Genomic DNA, 21,838 nt, shown 5'->3' with positions numbered 1-21,838 from the left:
ATGCCATAAGTTCCTGGGTAGTATTTACCTCACACATTTTTCATTGCAACTTATAGTTGTTGATCATTTGGGGGAAAATTCACACGCTTCCTCAGAACACTATCGATACCAAAAAAAAAGGTATTGCTTGCAGCCTTATAGTGATGAACCTCTTAGCACTTGATGTGCTCCAACAGGGCCTTGAGCTTTGGCATCTTGAGCGACCTGGGATTTTTTAGGTATTCTGGGAACATCTAGGCATGTTTTGTCACATTATGACCTTCCGCAAACATCCGTTTACTCATGATCAGATATTTGTCAGGGACTTTGAGGCAGCCCAGGTCACAGCGGCTTAAGATCCAAACAGCCCCAGGCACAGTGGATGATGGCGAGAGGATCGGGCAGGTTTCGGGGCCTTCCCGTTAGGCTCACAGCATTCAGAGGGTGATGGCCAACGGCAGGCAAGGCCGGGGCCTAGCACAGGGCCCAAAGGGAACGCGCACCTTCCCTTCAACGCCAGTGCCGGGCCGCGGCCTCGGCAGGCACCCTCCGCACCTCTCCTCCCTCGCAGGGTGAATACCGATAGTTTGGGCTGAGGCGGCTGCCACCTCTGAGCAGCGAAAAACACGGAAGCTCCCCCAGTTACTGAGACAAGATGGCCTCCAGCGGCGCCGGGCTGGGCCGGTATGCGTCTCCCTGGCAACCGCGTCCCCTCCCCCCCTTGACACAGCCTTTCCGGAAGTTCCGTCCTCTGCGCGTCGCGGTTGCTAAGGAGCGGCGCCGGAAGGGGCGGGGCCAGGGCCCTGACCGCGGCCGCGCAGCGGAGCCGCCGGCGGGGACGGTTGGGCGTGACGGGGAGCGGTGGCCGCCCCTCCCGTCGGCAGGTGAGCGCGGGGACGCGGGTTGGCTTGTCCCCGTCCCTGCCCCCCCCGGTGCGGGTTGCAACCGCCCACTGTCGGGGGAAGCGCTCGGCCTCCCTTTCCCCCCCGGGGCTATCGCGACAGGTGAAGATCTGTATAGGATCGCGACCCCCCCGGGAGATGGAGGGGGGAGGTAGTCGTTTCGCCGAGGTTCCTCTTGCGGGCCCGCTCTCGGAGAGTGCCTGGGAGGGACGGGAGCAAAGCTAGTCGGGGTCAGACTCTTTGTGCCGCTGTCGCGGCGTGGCGAGTCGCGCCGCCTTTGAGGCGTTAATGGAGACCTGAGCCCGGCTGCCTCCGCTGCGGTTCCCTGCGGGAGTGTGTGGCGTGCGGGCGTCTGCTGCTGGGCGTTCGGTGATGGGCTCCCCCGGGCTCCCCGGTTCCGACAGCCCCACTACCCAGCATTTTCAGTCTTCAGCTCCTTTTTATCCCTAACATTTTAGGACTCGCTCTGGCAGGCCCTCCTGGTCTCCTGTGATGGCACGACTGCATCAGCCAAACTGGATTTTCCAGTAATAAGCTTAATAATGAACCACAATTACCTTTTCAACTGTTAGAAGCAAATAGAGCTTGCTGGATCAGGAATCTTCGTCCACACGTAGGTGCCAGCACCACTTATTTACACTTAATTTTTAGTGTGAGAAGATGGTCTGTGATCAGCTTGAGTAGCTCCCTAGTGGCAGTAACTCCCAGGAAGAGTGATGACCGGGATGGTTTTGGGTCTTGCCATGACCTCATGGTTTGGGGCCTTGCCTTGGATTAGGCTTCTGCTGGGCTTCCTTACATTTATTTGCTATTGCTGTGACCAGTAAAGGCAGTATTTTGGGGAAGTGTCAGGCCTGCTGTGCCTATACTATATACTTCTTGTCTCCTGAGCAGGAAGTCTGGTGCTCTGAGAAGGATTTGACGTACTGTACTGTTACCCTACTGTATGCAGGCTAGGGCTGTGTTATACAGCTCTTCTTTGATGCTTACTGAAGCTGAGGATGTCAGCTGACCAGAAGCTTGAATGCATGGTTATCTTGTGCACTCTCATCAGGTTATCTAGAATACCTAATTGCAGACTAGAGGATTCCTGTAGAAACTTGTATTGAAATTGTATTATTGAAAATAAGAAAGCTTTTGGTACAACTTAACATAAGTTATGACTCCTTGTTTGTGGGTTTCAATAATCAAATTACACAAAATCGGAAGGTTTTATTTACAGGTCAGTTAAACATCATCTGAGATGATCCACATAAACCGAAGACTAATTTTCAGTCTGCTGTTGTATTGCTATCCTTTCAATCCTCCTGTAGCAGGATGAATCTGTAAGGCCTAAAGTTCCCACAACGGTAAAAGAATTACACTCCTGTAATTTATTTTTTTTATTGGTGGTAGAAGTTATCTTCAATTTTTAGCTTTGGTTTAGTTTTAACTCACCTTCCTGGGGGTAAGTCTTCTATTGAATTGTCCCTGGTTTCTGGAGTTAAACAGTGCAGTCTCTGGGAGTAAGACCACAAGACGAGTAATGGAGCAGTCCCACCTGCTACCACAAAATCCACTTGCTGGGTCAGTACATGCAATCTTTCAGGTTCCTTGCCATAGGCTTTGTAGCATGTGTTGAAATCTCTTCATAAAGAATCCTATAGAAAGGATGCTGTGACAGCTGTTGCATCCCAGGGTAGAAATGAGGTTGCAGCATTAGAAGTGTTGGCAAAGTAGCCCTGCTTGTGGCAGTGCACCAGGTCTCTTAATCTTTGCCAGGCAGCAGCTATGTGCTGCTATAAAGACGGAGGCACAGGCAGCTACGTTTGTCTGAGGCAGCGTTTCTGGAAGAACAAGCCCTGAGGGTACTTGTAGCTTATGTACTAAGGATGCTGGAGTGAGACGCACTTGTGAAAGAGGGAGCAAGATTGGGAAGTCGTGTGACAGAGAAACAGGTATAGCATTGGTGTTGGATGTTGGTAAACCTAATGGGGAAGCTTGGAGATGTGGAGGATGCATTTTAAGGCCTTTTGAAAATTTTACGTTGTGTTTGGTTGGTTAATGCTATCGTAGCATTTAACACATTTCCTTTTGAAGGAACAATTCTATTCCAAGCTGACTAATCCCTGAACTTTCAAAACCACAACAAGATGATGTGTGGTAGTAGTGAGTCACTGATTGTGAATCATACATACTTCAGTACAAATAAATGAATCACTTTGTTTCATTTATTTTTGTTTTGGTAGTATCTGGAAGGCCCAGAGAATGATCATGACCTTGGAGAAGCAGGTGTTGTATAAACACACACAAAAAAGACCCTGAGCCTGCATATACTCATTTCTATCTGTCTAGTTAAGCTTGATTTCAATTTGTTTTACCAATGTGAATAAAAATATGTGTCTAAAACTCTTTAAAATGGGAGTCTAATAGTAAACATTTCTGCCTTGTGGAGTTTGGCAGTTTAAATAGTCTAGGAAGGAAAAAGTGGGAGCATTGTATAGTGGGCTGTGCCTCCCAGGAAGAGAGAAACCATAGGGGTGTTAGCTTGCTAGCAGATGTACAGCTCCATATCTGGTCCTAGAAACTGAAGACCCCTTGAATTCCAGTCCAATCTCTTAGTTGCAGAAATTGTATTAACTACATCCATTACTTACTTGCATTAATTACAGCACTACATTAGTAAAGATTATTTGAAGTTTCAATTGACTTTTTAATGGAAAAGCATATGTAGAAGGAGTGGTAGATGTTGTTACGTGTGCGTGTGTGTGTGTGTGTGTGTGTGTGTGTGTGTGTGTAATCCCTCTCTCTCCCACTCCCTTGCATGGCAGTTTTTGTTCTTGGGAGAGGCGTGTGCCAAAGAATCTGCTTTTGGCTTAAAGAGATTTTCTTCTGAATCATTACTTCCCTGTGGTTGACTTCTGTGAAACATAACTATGAAAATTCACTAGGCTGCAATTGAAAGCTAATTTGTGGAATGAACTGTAGAAAGACTAAACAGTAACATTGAAACTGCTTATGAGAGCTATCTACCCTTGCCTTTATCAGTTATCATTTGCTCATGAATATATGTTAGCTTGCTTAGTAGTTGTGTTATCAATCAGGCCTATGTGCTGGGAGGCTGGGCTTCACCAGTTACTTAGAGACGGGGTAAATATGTTGTTCGTTGTATAAAGTATCGTGTTCTGTCCAACATCAACTGGATTGCAGGCTTTTGGCTCTAGACTATATATGCACGTAGGACAATATGCTTCAATTCATGTTTCTGTGCCCCCATCTTCATTGGTATTAAATTAATGCATGAGGCACCATGTGAAGGGGATCTTGCCAAAGAGCCCTTGTAAAGGGGAGTGCAAGTGGGTGAGAGCCTGCTGCTGTCAGAAAGCTTTAGCCTGCCCTTCAGAGAGGTAGCAATTGTGGGTGCTGGGCTTGTCCTCCCTCCTCCTTCAGCGCATTTGTTGTGCATTCCCACCTTGCTAGACTTGGCTGTCTTTCTCAAACAAAAAGGGCAAGGATGTAACGCTATATATCAGAGGACTGACAAAAGTAACTTGATGTCGTGGGTTGACCCTGACTGGACTCCAGGTGCCCACCAAAACCGCTCTATCACGCCCCTTCCTTAGCTAGACAGGGGGAGAGAAAATACAATGAAGGGCTCATGGGTCAAGATAAGGACAGGGAGATCACTCAGCAATTACCATCATGGGCAAAACAGACACAACTTGGGGAAAATTATTTTAATTCATTCTCAATCCAGTCAGAGTAGGGTAATGAGAAATCTTAAAACATCTTCCCCCTATCCTTCCCTTCTTCCCAGGCTCAACTTCACTCCTGATTCTCCACTACCTCCTCCCCCTGCGCCACAGTGGCACAGGGGGATTGGGAATGGCGGTTGTGGTCAGTTCATCACACATGATTTCTGCTGCTCCCTCCTCCTCAGGGGGAGGACTCCTCACACTCTTCCCCTGCTCCAGTGTTGGGTCCCTCCCACGGGAGATAGTTCTCCATGAACTTCTCCAACGTGGGTCCTTCCATGGGGTGCAGTCCTTCAGGAACAGAACAAGTCCTGCCAGTAAACCTGCTGCAGCATGGGCTCCTCTCTCCGTGGGGCCACAGGTCCTGCCAGGAGCCTGCTCCAGTGCAGGCTGTCCACAGGGTCACAGCTTCTTTCAGTTGCATCCACCTGCTCCGGTGTGGGGTCATCCATGGACTGCAGGTGGATATCTGCTCGACCATTAACTTCCATGGGCTGCAGGGAGCCAGCCTGTCTTGCCATGGCTCTTCAGCATGGGCTGCAGGGGAATCTCTGCTCCAGTGTCATGGAGCACCTCCTCCCCCTCCTTCTTCACTGACCTTGGTGTCTGCAGAGTTGTTCCTCGCACATATTTTCATTCCTCTATTCTGGCTGCTGCCGTGCAGGGTTTTTTTCCTCTTCTTAACTATGTTATCACAGCAGCACTACAGCCATCACTGATGGGCTTGACCTTGGCCAGTGGCGAGTCTGTCTTGGAACCAACTGGCACTGGCTTTATCAGACACAGGGGAGACTTCTAGCAGCTTTTTACAGAAGCCACCCCTGTAGCCCACACACTGCCAAAACCTTGCCACGCAAACCCAATGCATTTGAGCCCCCCAGAGCAAGACAGACATCAGTGAACTGGAGTGAGTTGAGCAGAGGGTTACCAAGACAGTCAGGGGACTGAAGCACATGTCTGGTGAGGAGAAGCTGGGGCAACTGTGTTTCTTCAGCCTGGAGAAGAGGTGGTTCTGGGGTCACCTAAAAGCAGTCTGCCTGTACCCATGAGGAGGTTATCAAAAAGGCAGACCCAGGCTCTTTAGCATGGTGAAAGGTGGGAAGATGAGAGACAACAGGTATAAGCTGAAAGAAGACAGGTTTAGATAAGTAGAAAAATATATGGGAAAAACCTTTTCCCCATGTGGCCAGTCAAGCAGGGAGACGGGATGTCCAGAGAAGCTGTGAATCTCTGGAGGTTTTCAAAATGTGGCTGGATAAAGCTCTGAGCAACCTGGTCTTACCTCATAGCTAACCCTGCATTGAGGGGGGAGCTGGACAAGAGACCTCCTGAGATCTCTTCCAGCTGGAATGATCGCCTGATCCAGAAAAGGCTGATCTGGAGAAGTGAGAGATCTAATGTAGAAAGTGACACCTAGGTGTCGTGAATTGAAATGCAGCTTGTAAGCACTGTTCTAACCTTAGGTTTGGGGAAATCCTGCTGTCAAGGATTTAATGATATCAGCTTATCCATATCCCCTTGAGCTAGCGCAGAAGGCAAAATCATGGCTGCATGAAATACAGAGAAGACAGCAGAAAGTTGGCAATGTTACTTTGGTTCCCTTCCTTGTGGTATAGCAAATCATGCTTCTTAATAGAGCACGTAAGGGATTTTTCTTGGAATAATTTTCTTTTCTTCTACAGTCACTAAGTGATCCAAATGAACTCTGCTACTTCAAAACAAAGCAAAAAAGTATATGCATATAAGTCTTGGTTAGAAATAATAACATGTCTGTTCTCTGTGCTTGGTTCTGTAAGCATTACCCAGTAAGCATATGATAGTGATTTCTGTCATTAGTGCATTTAAAGGAAGACATGAGTTGTGTGCCCATTCATAAAAGGTGGATTGACTGGGGAGTGCGAAAGGTCCTTGTAACTAGTGTCCTTGTTTGTAGTTCAGTTGACAAATGCAGGGTTTCAGTCTGAACTTAAGGCGTTATTTTCCTTGACTTTTAAATTAATTTACTTATTTTATCTTAGTGATGTTAAAGTGCTTTCTAGATGCCACTTTTCTTCTGCTTTGACTTTCCCGGTTTGTGTTCTCCCCTGTTTTCAATTTCATATCTTTAAACTTGTCTTTACTCACAGGTTGATTCTACTTTAGGATAATGGCGGGAAAAGTAAAGTGGGTAACTGACATAGAAAAATCTGTTCTAATAAACAACTTTGAAAAAAGAGGCTGGATTCAGGTGGCAGAAAACGAAGACTGGAATTTCTATTGGTAAGTACATAAAAAATACCAATTTCTAAATTTGTGAAGCATTTTAATATCTTATGTTAATACCATTAATAATATAACAAAATGCATACCGAAAGATGCAGAAATTATCATTGATTTACTGCAGTGCTTCTAAGAGCACAACATTGTTTTGTTGCTTCTGTAATGTCTTATGCTGTTGCAGGTTTTCTGTTCAGATTTCTGTGTCTGTGCAGGCCTGCTAAAGTTATTGGTGTTCCTCAGGGAGAAGGTCCCATCTGCATGGATCCATTCCCATGCTACCGATCTCATGTATCGTTAGTTTGCCAAAGGTTTTGTCAGGGCGTGGAAAGTCACTGACCTAGCAAGATAGGATCACTTCTGGGAATACCAGTTGTAAAAAGCCCAGGGCAAAGGCTGTGCTCAGTGTTTTTTGTTTTGAAATGTGATACCTGATTTTATTTGATTTTTTTGTAAACGGTAAGCAGAATTTTTCCTTTACTGTTGGAGAGGATTTATGGCCTGAGGGGAATCTTTGAATGTATCTTTTCCCAAAAGTTTCTGACAACACAACATAAGCAAAATAATCCAAGAATACACAGTTCCAATATATGATAAAATATTCTCTTATCAGTGTGATGAGGGCTTGCCCTGTTATCAGAGTCCAGGCTCTTGTAATAAAGGCCTTGAGAACTGTACTTTCTTTCTCCTTCATGGTAATGATTTATATGCAGACTAATTAGTCAACATTTCAATACTGAGAGTGAATGTGAAATTAAATCAAGATAATGGTGAGAGTAAATAATCTAGCTTCTTACTTGGCATTTGTCTAATACAAGCCTGTGAAATGCTGTCCTAGAATACAGTAATCTTTTAATTGGCAGAAACAATACTGTTTAAGTAAAACAAACAATTTATATTGTCCCTTTCAAATACAACAGAATGGTATTTGTGCTGCCAAATGTACCCTTTGTGAACCACTTATTTAAATGGGTAAGACTCTAGTAATCTGCTCATGCTTTCGGAATGTGGTTGGGGGGCAGTGGGGGAACAGGGCACTCATAGAAACTGTTGTGTGACTGGTTGTTTTGTTTCCTTTTTTTTTTTTTTTTTTTTTCTTCCTCAGATGGTAATGTAGCAGATTGATGGCATTCAGGAAATATGTTTCCAATGTCAGGCATCTAATACAGAAAATACTCCATATCTATGGCCCTGCTCTTATCTTCTGTAAAAAATGAAGTAGATAACTGATTAGATGACTTTGTCACTGCAGCCCTCTGATCTGGCATTTATGGGTGTTTTTAGCAAACTCTCTGAATCACTGTTCTCAATTCATATGCTTGAAGTCCTTTACAATCCAAATAGCAAGGTAGTCAGTAGGAAGTTGGGTTTGTGTTTTGTTTGTTTGTTTGTTTTTTTTTAAGAGGAAAGCTGAGTTTACAGAGAGTGAAGTAACAAATTTAGAAAGATGCTTCTGTAGCATTTGGGTACGCATCAGTCATTTTTAGGCCCTGCTGGGGGTTGACCTGACTATCAACAAACCAGAGTCCAGCAGGGCCAAGTTGTCATCTTCTTTTCCTCACTTTCTGTTTGTTTCAGCTGTAGTAGAGGGATCAATAAAACCTCTGGCAGGGTTTAGTTGGTTTTGCTAATAGAAGTTCAGGATATGATGGATTGTCAGTGCAGCAAAATATTATACTATAAAGAGAAATAAGAGAGAGAAAAGATGAAATGAATGTAACAAAATAATTTCAACCTCAATAACTCCTGAATTGTGTTTCTTGGGAGAAATCATTTGGTATCTGTCTTTGCTTTCAGGATGAGTGTACAAACAATCAGAAATGTTTTCAGTGTGGAAACTGGTTACCGCCTCTCTGATGACCAAATTGTCAATCATTTCCCGAACCACTATGAGCTGACTAGAAAAGATTTGATGGTAAAGAATATCAAGCGATATAGGAAAGAACTTGAGAAAGAAGGAAGTCCTCTTGCAGAAAAGGACGAAAATGGGAAATATATTTATTTGGGTATGTGGTTCTCATTATCAGCATTACTTTTTTTTTTTCCTTTGTGGTGAATAACCTGGAATTGAGCTAGCTTTTCTGTGCATAAAGCACTGAACCTCTGAAGGGTTAGAACATTAAAGTAACTATCTTGAAATGCTCTGTCCCTGTCAATTAAAGAAAGTGCACTTTTTCCTAAAATTACTTGCTGCATTCTGCAAACCTAACAGCCTTCTCTCTCTGTATTCCCCTCCTTTTCCTTCCCCTCAAATCCATCATTAGAGCATAAGGAAACACAATAATATGGAAAGTGATAAAAACGGTAGTAGTGAATATTTCATATGAAATAGTATATTTTCAAAGCTTTTCACAAACCTTGTTTTGAAGGATAATGGCTAATATTTTACAAATTTAGAGGAATAGAGGGGGTGCCACTCGTTCAGGATCTTTCTTGAAATTGGAGTTAAAGCGGGAATAAAAGATTGAACGTTTTTTTTTCCGTGTCATATTACCACTGCACTAAGGCCTCCACTGTGTACTTGCTAGCAGTATTCAGTAGTATTCGAAGAGAACAAACCCAGTCTGTATGCATGAAAGTTGTATTTAGACTTAGTTTTGTAAGTAGTAGGGTCCTTAAAGAAAACTGAACTTAGCAGTGCAGCATTAGCTGAAGCGACATTGGATGAAGTGATAATGAAATTATTATTTTTAAGTGTAAGCATACAGAAATAGATGTGTAAGCAGGCTTTTTGTGTTTGCGGGGAGTGGAGGAGGAGGGGTCTTGGGGAGGGGAGGGGTTGGTTGGATTTTTGTTGGCGTTGTTTTGTTTTGTTTAAATTATTTTGAAGAGGGAAAATTTTTGGATTAAGGTACTTTGCAATAAATTTAGTGGTGAAACTAAAGGGCTCTGGAACTTCATATGAAACAGGGTTGGAGTTTCTTTAATTCAAAAGTGAAAAAACACCTGAAAATCTTATACTGGAGCAAAGACTAAATTAAACTTTTGCAGAAAGTCTCTAGACAGAACTGAATGAACAAACTCTTCATAGGAGAAATTTGGGGGAAGTTGGAGAATAAGTAATGACTGCTATAGAATAGAATAGAATAGAATAGAATAGAATAGAATAGAATAGAATAGAATAGAATAGAATAGAATAGAATAGAATAGAATAGAATAGAATAGAACAAATGAAAACCCCACAAAAAAAAAATCCCCCAAACCAGCTATAGATCAGGAATGAGGAGAATAAAGTTGTTTTGGAGGTCAGAAAGCATTGGAGTGAAACAAACATGGGGATATGTTGCGTTGATTTACATCTTGGGAAAGTGAAATTAAAACAGCACTGTTCAACCGTGTAAGAAAGAAGCAGTTCTGTATGGATGGATGTGAGGATAATCTGAGAGCAAAAAAGTGAGAAATGCTTTTCTTTAGATTTCAGTAGGCATGATAATACTGATTGTGGGAGCAAATAAGGACTAATGGGAGTTACATGGAAATGAAAATTGCCACATCCAAAGGGGAAGCAACATCAACGCTCACGTTTTTGTGTGCACAGAGGATGACAGTGGTTAGTGGAATGGTAAAAGCTGTCAGGAAATTGAGAAAGTTTGATAAAGTTAAGTTGGAATTGTATATAATACACTAATTTCACAGGATATAAACAGAAGAAAACCGACTCGTGAATTAAAATATATTAATCTGAAGTTAGCAGCTTGCAATATTTTGATTTTGTTTGTTTAAAGAAAAAACTACAACTAGAATTTAAATGAGATAAAAAGCAACATGAGTCTTAATGAAGGTGGATCATGCCAGACTGGAAGACTGAAAAGACAGAAATTTTTTTAGCCTATATGTGTCAGTAGCCTTATCAGGTATAGTGTCCTTAATTGTGCACCTTTTTTTTTTTTTTCCCTTAACTCAGATTTTGTTCCTGTTACTTTTATGCTTCCTGCCGATTATAATCTCTTTGTTGAAGAATTCAGAAAAAATCCCTCCAGCACTTGGATTATGAAACCTTGTGGGAAAGCTCAAGGAAAAGGAATATTTCTAATCAATAAACTCTCCCAAATTAAAAAATGGTCTCGAGATAGCAAAACATCTTCGTAAGTTCTTAAAACCCAAACCCTTTATTGTACTTTCTGTAATCAGGTGAACCACATCAACATACTAATTGTCTGATGCATGGGAAAAGTATTCCATTATTATTGCTTTGTCATTATATAGTTAGTTTTGCATTTAATCTCATTTGTTATCTGGCTTCCTCCTTCAAGCAGGTTTTAATATGATTTGTTTTGGTATGAAGAGGTACAAAGAGCTGTTCAATTAACTATTCTTTATAAAAATGCTTTCAGTGCTGTTGGGGAAAAAATTGCACAAAAATAAATTGTTCTGCTACATATTGTTAAATAACAGGAAGCAAGAGAAAAATCTCTCCCTAAGCAATTTAAATAGTTATTTTGTTTAATGTGTATAATGTATAACTTTTTTAATTAGCAGAAAGGAAGAATGCGTTTATATGAAATAAATACATGATCGGTTTGGAGCACAAAATAAAACACTTCATGTTGGTGATCTACTTCCAAATGAATGAAATAGGTTAGCAATCTGTGTTTTTCTCCAACTGGTAAAAGTTTTGATCACACAGCTAATGTTAATTTTTTTCCTGTTATGAAGTGACTGGCTGAATACCAGTTGAGTCTTTTTTTTTTTTTTTTTTTTTTTCCCCGTTTGACTTGGAATCTGAAGAATGTCACAATCTGAAAGTTATCTTAGCTTTTCACAGAGGTTTGCAGTTGCACACCAAGCATAAATACAAATATTCCAAGAGTATAAGACCTTGTCTAATGAAGGTAATGTAAGACATACTTTTTGCTTGTCTGAATCATGCCAAGCTCTAAATGCTCTCCAAGGAAAAGACTGGTTTGTAGAGCTGCATTCTGAATAGCTTGGTCAGCTGCCCTGTTAACTTCAAAACTGAGTTTAAACGGTTCATTGATCTTGGTTGTCTGTATTTTTAACTTTTTTTTGGTATATAATGCCTGATGCCAGGTGTGTATTATTAACCACTACAACTTTATACATTGTCTTGGCAAAAGATGTAAGATTTCAATCAATCCAAAATTTACAGACTGCTGCTAAAGAGGGAGAAGACTTATCAGATTGTATCATTGCAATTGTAACATTCTGAAATGTGATTTGTATTTTTCAGGTTTGTATCTCAGTCTTCCAAAGAAGCCTATGTGATTTCTCTCTATATCAACAATCCATTACTTATTGGTGGAAAGAAATTTGATCTTCGTCTATATGTTTTAGTGTCTACATATCGTCCACTGAGATGTTACATGTAAGATTGTATATATTTGTACTTTGTTTTGAGAGAATGTTTAATGTAGTCAAAAGAATGTTGCAGTCATTGCACAAAGAAGTTTAACATGTATGTGGTATCCTAGGATGCTGTTTTCCTTATTTTTTATTGGGGTTTAACACATTTTAATGACTTTTTGCATTTAAGGTATAAACTTGGATTTTGCCGGTTTTGCACAGTAAAATATACACCAAGTACAAGTGAATTGGATAACATGTTTGTACATCTTACAAATGTTGCCATTCAGAAACATGGGGTAAGTGTACTTAGTTCTTAGGTGCTCTTTTGTAGCAAGACAACTTACATTGTCCCAAAAAACTTGGAATAAAAAGGTTTTATTTGTCATATTCTTCATCATCTTGCAATTAAAATACTTCAACTTGAACTTACAAATAAATTTCAGAAGACTGCAGATGAAAAGTATGCAAAATAATGAGTTGCAGCTCTGTAATAGACTGTGATAACTTCAGTAATGACTTGCTGTAGTTGAAAGCAGCGTGGTTTTTTTTCCTCAAGTCTCCTGTCATTTAAATGCTAATATGCTCACTCAGCAGTTGATTCTGTGAGCCGTGGAATTAATGAAGCCTGGTTCCTGTGGATTTGGATTTTATAATAGCACTTCAATATCGCCTTCCTGATCTTCCCTTCCCTCTCTCTCTCCCATACAGTTAATTCAGCTTTCCTATTTCCAGCACTTATTTGTCACAGTACTTTCCAACTTCTTCCTATGTTACCCCCCTGCCCCCACCTTCCTTTTCTGGGCAAGAAAGGGAACGTGCAGTTGCAAGATTGGAGATGAATGTTTGCTGCCTGGCCAGCTGGTGGCTTCCTCTTGAATGGACAAAGATGGAGTTCTGTCCTGTAATTTGCCATTGATATTCATAAAACATGTGGAAGCCTGATAGCTTTGACAGCACTTCCCTATGTCAAAATAGGCTGAACTTTACCAGTGGGAGGAAAGGCTAGTGGGTCAGGGGTGACATGAACAGATGGGCATACGCTATCACTGCCCAAGCCTTGTTCCTTCAGGGAGTACGCTTGATGATGATGACTGTCCCTTTTGCATTTTTAGCGGAAGTCTGTGATTTATAAACTGTGCCTCTGTTACAGTAATTAAAACTCTATTGTCGCACTTCCTAATTTCATGGGTTTTATTTTAAGAGTATGGAAAATGTGTATACATACGTGTACGCATACACTTATGCATGTATATATTCATATGTGTATACACTTAACACTCACACACGGTACATATAATGTACCTTAAATTGCAGTCTTACTAAATGTGCCTTGTCTCTTACTGTTCTGTAAGATATGCAGCATAGCAGAACTGTTTTTGTCTGGATATTCCTTTAAAAACAATGTGAATTATAAATGTCACTTATGGTGGTAGTTATAAACCAGGGAAGTGTCAACATATGGTGTTTTTCAGTATTACAAATATTTTTTTTGCTTAGGTGCCGATTTGTGAAGTGCTTCAAACACATTATTGTTTGATAGGGCACACTGAGAATTAGTTATGTTGAAAACAGATCCCATACAACTTAGAGCATAAATCATAGTGCTGTTGGCAGTAGCAGTGAACAAGTGAGGCATGTGATAGGGTGCCTATCCTGTTATTATGCACCCTTTCATCTTTTCTACCAGTTATAGAATAGTCTTCAGAATTTATCCCAAACAAAACTAGAAGTGAAAGTAATGGTCAGGTCACTTTGAGAGAAGAAAGGACAACAGAAATGGGTATAGAAGTATCCGCTTAAAAATGTGGTGTCATTACTAGAGTATTTGAAAAACGTTTTAGAAATTTTGGATCACTAATATCTGTTGAGTTTTGCAGAAAGAAGTGAGAAAAGTTTAATATAAAGCCACTCTATCCATCCTATTTGTCCTTCTCTTTTAAACGCGTCTGTAACTTTGGAGGCCCTTAGGCTGTAGAGTTTTAGAAGAACCTGATTTGAGCAATCAGGTGATTTATCAAAATTATGTCGAGGTCTGGAAAAACTCTTTAAGTTCTAGCTGTTAATCTGTACTGTATTCCCTACGTGAACCACAGCATTCCAGTGTATTTGTACCCTACAAGCTCATGGGAAAACATCCCTAATTTGAAAAGCGTACAATTCAATACTGGGGAGAGGGTGAGGGTAAAATGACGGAAAGAGGGCAAGTCAGTATACCCGTTGTAATATTTGTGCTGGAAAAGACAGTTCTAAGTCATTATTCACTGCATGTGTAATACAAACACAACAACAGTCATTCTTCTACTTAATTATTCTCAGTTAGTGATCTTCTAAGTAGCCTGCAATATTCTATTTTAATATTTTTAATTAAACAGCTGTGATTGTGTAAAGCTCTACCCAGTTGCAATCTATTTTGATTTGAGTATTTGTTCTGAAATGCAAAGAGGGTTGAAACTTTGATCTCTGTTCCCTTGCTGGAATCTGATCTCAGGACATTTTTTCCATGCAGCAAGTCCTGAGAACCATGTTTCAGATCTTTATTTGTACAGTCCAGTTTTCCAAATTTACTAAGGAGGGAGCTGTAGAAAAAGCCTAAAAATAGATAGAGGCTTCTCTGACCTTGTCTTAGAGGATGACAGATTTAATTCCTCTGACAATTTTTTTCTGCTCTATGCATTCTTTTTTTTATAATTTAGCAGGCATACAATCACTAATTTTTAGAAGTGTTCTGAGAACCTTTATAAGGGGACAGTGTATTTGTTCTGAGAGTTATTCGAGGGCTAATGTGTGTCTTTCCATCAGTAAGAATACCCTCAGTTTGCTTTTGTCTTTCCATTTAAAGAGAATATAGTGCAGATCCTTGATAGCCTCTGAAAAGACAAATATAAGGTAACCTCCTTTTCTGTTTCTGTAGCACTTAGTGTTTTTCTGTATCAAAATACTGAATTACCTGAAAAGTTAACCTTTAAAAGTACACTTACTGTCCTCTTGAGTGTAACTGTTGTCAGTAGCACCATTAGGAAGATAATGTGTTTGCCTTTTGGGAAACAGACAAGTCACATTTTAAATGAATAAACGCAGACAAGCACTTTCAAGTGCTGCATTGTAGAGCAACTAACTCCAGTGAAATTTAGCTATTGCTCACCTAATTATTTCTCTCTTATCCCCACAGGAGGAAAAAGTTCCATTCTTTCCTTTCACATTTTAAAACTTGTATTCCTCAGTCATAAATTATGTTTTACTATAAAACTGTCAAAGTACAGTTGTTTTTTTCTTCGAAGAAAGATTCGTTATTTAATTTGCAATGTGTGATATAAACATATCCAGCTATAATAAAAACATTTGTTTATATAGAGGGGACTTCAAAGTAAAGCCAAAGTCTTCATAAAGCTGTAAAATAGAGTAAAAGCAACTTGCTGAGTTTGGTTTCAGAGCAATATTTGTATGTAAGTATAAGTGGGCTTTCTGTGTGAATGAAACAAAACTGCTGAATGACTTCAAAATCTTAGCCTGAATTAACTCCTTTAACTCTTCAGGATGATTACAATCATATCCATGGAGGCAAGTGGACAGTGAGTAATTTACGCCTGTATCTGGAGAGCACCCGTGGAAAGGAAGTCACGAACAAATTATTTGATGAAATTCACTGGATAATTGTGCAGTCACTGAAGGCTGTTGCGGTGAGTACTGTTCCTGGAATGCTGCCAGTGATAGCATTACGGCTGCAGGCTTCTCATATCCATGAAAGTGAGTTTGCCATCAAACCCCCTGAAATCTATTTCCTGCTGTTTGAGTGATGGTGTTGATGCTGATTTCTGCAATTTGGTTATCTCTTGGTTTCTCTGAGCTGAGTGAACTTGAATCTTGGGTGGGTGGGTGGATGAGCTGTCTGTGCATATTGAAGAAGGGGATGAATCTCTTTCCTTGAGGGCTCTGTGAACTATTTAATATGACTTGATACTGCCCTTGTGAATAGTATTAAGCTCTGCCAAGGCGTGTGATGTCATTTCAGCAGTAACAAATGTGTCAAAGAAAAAATAGCTCTGGAGGACAATTTATCAAAGAAAACATAGGGCTATTAGTTCAGCAGAGTTACATAACTTCACCTCTTTTATACATGAGTCACGTTATTTATCATAAGCTCTTATTTAAAACATAAAAAAGAAAAGAAAAGTAGCCATCAGTCCTCTGCTTGAGTGACTTTCTAGTGTTTGGGTAATATCCCATGATTACATTAGAGAGTGGGTATCACTCTGTGGGTCAGCTGGGGTAACTGAAGAGCTCTCTGGTGCCAAGGACTGTCCTGTTCCCAAGTGTATGGTCCTGTCAACTCTTTTGGGTTGGTCCTGGCACCATCGTGAGCTGAATCAGCTCACTCGCCCAACTGACAATTACTATCTTGCTTTATTGATGGGTTAGTCTTCTGCCAGTGTAATAAGCTGAATCACCTCACTGAAGGATCAGATAAACACCAGAATCAGCACGAGAAAGAGGGACAAGGTCATGAAGCTAGGATCAGTGGGAGGTGGGGAAGCATGGCTCAACTCAGCCTCTGCTGTGTGATCATATTTGAAACCAGATGTGAGAAGAAAAGGGATTTAATCTGAATGTTAGCAGAAACAGAAGAGGTGTTGAGAATTATTGAGCGTGCAATGTTTTGGTCCTCTGTCTTTCTGACAATGACAAATGCAATGAGAGATGCTTGTTCCTCCTTCTCCCTTTCACTCCCTGAAGAACTGAAAAGCTTTCATTATTAGTTTAGGGGAAATCATCTCACTAACGTCTCACAAAGGTGTCTTTAAAAGATGTGGTGAGATTTGCATAGAAGTCCTGCCATGCATACCGCAAATGTTTAGCAGATGCTGGAAAACTGCTGATTCTCTAGAGGATGTGCATTTGAGCACAATTTGGTCCTTGGTCTCTCTTGGCTTTCGGGATTATAGTTGACTTGAGCTAATTATAATTTTAAAATGTATCCGGTAATTGTTTGACCTCATATTTCTGCATACTTACAGCAATATAATAAAAGAAATGTCTTCGAATAAGTCTCTTTTTTCTGAACTTTATGTGAAGCTGTGTTATACATTTAAAACTTCCTGATTTCTCCTGATGTGTGCAGGCTCTAACTATTGTTACTGCTTTTGCAAAATATTAAACCACTTTTATTTTCATGTTGGAAACATAATGTAAAATTAATGTAACTTAGTAGTTGGCATGAGTGCAGTCATTAATATTGCAATATTTACTTACAGCTTGGAAAAAAGGCAATCCTGAATTTAGTAGTTAGCAAGCTTATATTAGAGTTACAACACTGAAAATTGTTGTAGAAGATTCACAATGCAATTGCATGTGATTTCTAGCAAACGAAGTGTGTAATCAGGTTACTTACTGAATTGTTGATTTTAATACATATTGTTACCTTTTTTTTTTTTTTTTTTAGCCTGTAATGAATAATGATAAACACTGCTTTGAGTGTTATGGATACGACATTATCATTGATGACAAGCTTAAACCCTGGCTAATTGAGGTAAAGTTACATAAAATACAGGAAAAAAAATTCCTTTTCATTTCACAGAATAAAACTAAGTAGATTTCAATGTAGTCTTTCCTCTTTTGAAACTATCTTTTGTTCCTCAGGTAGGTGGATTAAGAAAAATGTTGGAAAGTAAAATGTGGAAAGTAAAAGGCCATGTGATGACTAAGCTAGGATGTGCTTTTTTTCCTGTTTGTTTGGTGTTTCTATTTGTTTGTGGCTTTCTGTTTTGTCTTTTAAATCCAGTGCATCCATACAATTGGACTTCAGAGGCAGTCTGAATGTTAGCAGCCCTGTTAGATACTGGATCAGTAGCTGGAAAATTGGCATTGACTTGATGGAGCGTAACATCAACGTTAGATGCTGTCATGGCCTTAATGTTGCAGCTTGAGAGGAAAGAAAAGGGGCACTCAAAGGAAAACTGGGATATTCAGGATGCTTTTTTTCACATAGATTTCTCTTTAGTGTATTAACTTCGGATCTGTACGTTCAAAATAATTTTTATCCAACCCTCTTCCTCCTCAGTTTAATTGAAAGTGAAAGATCAAAGGTTGGTGCTGATCTCTTCTCACAGGTGATTAATGACAGAACAAGAGGGAATGGCTTCAAGCTCCAACAGGGTAGATTTAGACTGAACATTAGGAAAGAATTTTTCACAGAAAGAGTGGTCGGGCATTGGAATAGAGTGCCCAGGGAGGTGGTTGAGTCACCATCCCTGGATGTGTTTAAGAGACATTTAGATGTGGTGTTGGGGGATATGGTGTAGGGGAGAACTTTGTAGAGTAGGGTAGATGGTTGGACTCAATGATCCCAAGTGTCTCTTCCAACCTAGACAATTCTATGATTCTATGACTGTATAAAAAAAAAAAACAAACTTTGTTGTTCTTATACCACTTCTCTATAATAAATGTGGAACGCGACATATGTTAAATAAAACCAAGTGTTAACTAAAACAAGATGCTTTGAATAGAGAGCACGTATGTATTTCTCCAGCTCACAATTTAACAGGGGAGAACTCAGATTAAGAACATAAATAAAAACTGTTTACCTAGAAGAAACCTGCAGGTTCCTGTATATAACAGCTGTTGGAGTGAACCAGGCAAATTGTAAGCACTGAAATGTATGGGGTTTGTATCCATGTAAGCTTAGAACATTAAACAAAAATCTATGTCTTGTCTGATTAACCCTGGTGAATCTAGTCTCAACAAAAATTTTCAGGCTGACACTGCAGACACTTTGTGGTGTGGGGCTTTTGTTTTTAAGTAAAAAGGAAAATGCCCAGTGGGGGATTCCTTCCAGTGTCTGAGGAACTGAAAGATGTGCTTTGAGACGCTGAGTCTTAATTTCCCGAATAGTACATACAGTCATGACACATGCTGTTTGGAGAACTATATACCACTCAAAAAATTGATGCTGACATCTTTTTTTTTTTTTTTTCTTTTGTAGGTTAATGCTTCCCCTTCTCTTACTTCTAGTACTGCTAATGATCGTATCTTGAAGTATAATCTTATTAATGACACACTTAACATTGCTGTGCCTAATGGGGAAATTCCAGACTGTAAATGGAATAAATCTCCACCCAAAGAGGTTCTTGGCAATTATGAAGTCTTGTAAGTTTTATCAATGTTCTATATAAATGTAAATGTTTTTCAGTCACCTCACTTTTTTAATGTGCAATGTATACCACAGAGATAAAGTGAACTTCATTCTGATGTGAAAAATGGGCACAAAGTACCACTTCATTTTTTTGGAGCTGCAATAGCAACGTTGGAGGTGGGAGTGCGTTAAAGCAGAATTACCTCACCTCATCTCCAGAGGGAATGTTACTTGTCTGATAAGCCTCTGCCTGCACCCTCTGAGCTTCCAGCAGCTAGGTTTGAGGAATAGAGGCAAAGAGAGTGTTTGTCTTCTACATGTGTAGAACTTTAATTATATTGAGTGTAATATATAAATGGTAGTTAAATAGATATAATAGCTATTTGATACAAATTTTCTCTCGGTTCATCAATACGATGCCATTTGACTCCTGTAATTCACGGACTAAATAAAAATGTGTTATTAGATATTTTTTAAGTTCCCCAATCTGCATTACAAAGGGAGAAATGGAGGAGACAGAGATCTTTATACTGGAGTGTCTGAAGGATTTATCTAGGATTCATTGGTCTTATACAGAGGCGTGCTGATTTAAATACCATATTGGTGATACGGTTTCTCGTATCTTTTGAGAAAATGTTCAGATAGGTTCTCTAGCACTAATGGTACAATATGTCAGGAATGCAGTTATGTACATAGTTCATCTGCTAGTTCATACTGATCTTAAATTCTCTATATATACTAGTAAAGACAGTTAAATATGTACATGTTGGATGAATTATGATTTAAGTTTTAATTAATGTTACATACATGATAGCTGCGAATACCTGTACAATAATGTAACTAGGTATATATTATGACTGTTCTACAAAGTATTGTAGTATTGTCTTTTGATAATTACACTTATGCATCTGTAGCCAATTTCTGCTTGGAATTTGCATAGCAGCTGAGAGGTAAGTATATACTGAGGTTATCTGAGGCCATAATGGGCTTAGATATTTAAAGAACTACTTGTCACAGTGGTTAAGCGTTACAAAATACATGTCATCAAATGCATTTAATTTAAGCACAGTGTTGTTTGTTCACCTCATTCTTTCCCTACTCACTCTCTGATGCAACAGCGGAGTTTTTTAGCACTGCAGCTAACAATCCTCTGTTTGAAGCAATAGCTTAAGACTTTATTAAAATTGCCAGCAGTCTGATGTTCCTGCTTAACCGCAGACCTACGTAGTGAGGAGAAATACAGAAGTACACATGAGATTTCACAAGTGTAAAATTTCACAAACTCAGGAGTTTAACCAAAGCTGCCAGATGATTTGTTTCTTTCAAAAAGTAGCTGAAGATATTCCAGTTGATCTCTATTGTAACATCATGTGGTAGTGTATTTCCTTGAATAATAGCTTCATATCAAACTGTGCACGTGTAAACCTGTGCGTAGAACAGCTTGTATTGAATTTCAGTGCTAGATATTAAGCAAAATACAATCTAGCGAACCCACTCTTGTTTGTGTGGTGAATAAGAGGACAAGGCATTGAACAGGTTATCTTATTTTCAGATATGATGAAGAGATGGCGCAAAGTGACGGGTCTGATCGTGACTTGCGAAGTCGTTCTGGGCAATCCAGCGGAGTAAAAGGAAATCGTGCAAGAGATTCAGGAAAGCCTGTACTAACCACCTGGAAGTGATAACAGAAAAAACAGCTGCACTCTTGGTAGGAAGACGTCATGAACAAAAATGCAGTTTTTGAACAGTCTTCTATTTTGCTACGTTGTCTGTGGGAAGTATTAAAAGAGGACAATGCAGCCTTTGAAAAGAAGTGAAACGAACACTCTGAAACCAGGAACTGTACTAGACGTACACTGACTTGGTGATTATTACAATTATATATATAGTATGTATATATAATTATTTTATATATATATATACTTGGTATAAATTAATAGTCTCTCCGTAATGATTATTTATAAAGATGATAACTTTATACTTTCTTTATAAAGATGACAACTCAAATATGAATTCTGAAAGAAACCCCTTGCTGTTGTGGATATAATTTATTTCCTATAGTAGCCTATCCCTAACTCCCTATGATAAATGAGCTGTGGATTCTGTAAAAGGGTGGTAGTGGTGAGTGTTAATGTTGTCAAAATGATGGTTCAGATTCTTGCTGGTAAAAGAAGAGCATCTAGAAAAAATAGCAATATATGGAGTTGAGGCTATTGTCAGTTAATGCAGCTTATGACTTATAACCAGTATTAAGAAATTGAAAAGCAACCCTTTATACGCTGGGGTGTTGGTTTTTTTTTTTTTAATTTCCTTTAAGTGTTTTGAGCTGCTAACTCTTTAAAGGTAGAATGTTTTATGGACCAAGGGAGTGTTTCAGATGGTATATTGATGCATTATTTCACTAGCCATTAATTTTTATTTCAAGATAATGCATGTCTGTGGAAAAACAGACAGAACAACTACATACTGTAATAAATCTTGTTGCTTGAAGCTGATGATAAATCCTTATTTGCACCAGAATCTCTTCATGTATT

The 21,838-nt window shown here is 39.6% G+C and overlaps 1 protein-coding gene across 1 annotated transcript; it reads left to right on the top strand.

Annotated features, from left to right (window-relative positions):
• Nucleotides 1–6,752: 6,752 nt before the first annotated feature.
• Nucleotides 6,753–21,152, top strand: TTLL1 (TTL family tubulin polyglutamylase complex subunit L1). The gene is made up of 9 exons (XM_082496337.1): nucleotides 6,753–6,874; nucleotides 8,669–8,877; nucleotides 10,776–10,956; nucleotides 12,063–12,197; nucleotides 12,366–12,474; nucleotides 15,712–15,855; nucleotides 17,616–17,702; nucleotides 19,155–19,318; nucleotides 20,857–21,152. Exons 1-9 carry the CDS (start codon nucleotides 6,762–6,764, stop codon nucleotides 20,984–20,986), a joined length of 1,272 nt encoding a protein of 423 aa, XP_082352463.1. The 5' UTR covers nucleotides 6,753–6,761; the 3' UTR covers nucleotides 20,987–21,152.
• The last annotated feature ends 686 nt before the right edge of the window (nucleotides 21,153–21,838 follow it).

This window comes from Vanellus vanellus (assembly GCF_965231255.1).
Source record: "Vanellus vanellus genome assembly, chromosome: 1".
NCBI classification, from domain to species: domain Eukaryota; kingdom Metazoa; phylum Chordata; class Aves; order Charadriiformes; family Charadriidae; genus Vanellus; species Vanellus vanellus.
Note: the sequence above shows the minus strand (reverse complement) of the source record. Positions and strands in the feature narration are given on the sequence as shown.

Excerpts from the sequence above, each read along its gene's own strand:
- TTLL1 (XM_082496337.1), top strand. The coding sequence starts at position 6,762 with ATGGCGGGAAAAGTAAAGTGGGTAACTGACATAGAAAAATCTGTTCTA. Across the intron at positions 8,878-10,775 it reads TGGGAAATATATTTATTTGG|ATTTTGTTCCTGTTACTTTT; the intron begins GTATGTGGTTCT and ends CCCTTAACTCAG. Across the intron at positions 12,475-15,711 it reads TTGCCATTCAGAAACATGGG|GATGATTACAATCATATCCA; the intron begins GTAAGTGTACTT and ends TTAACTCTTCAG.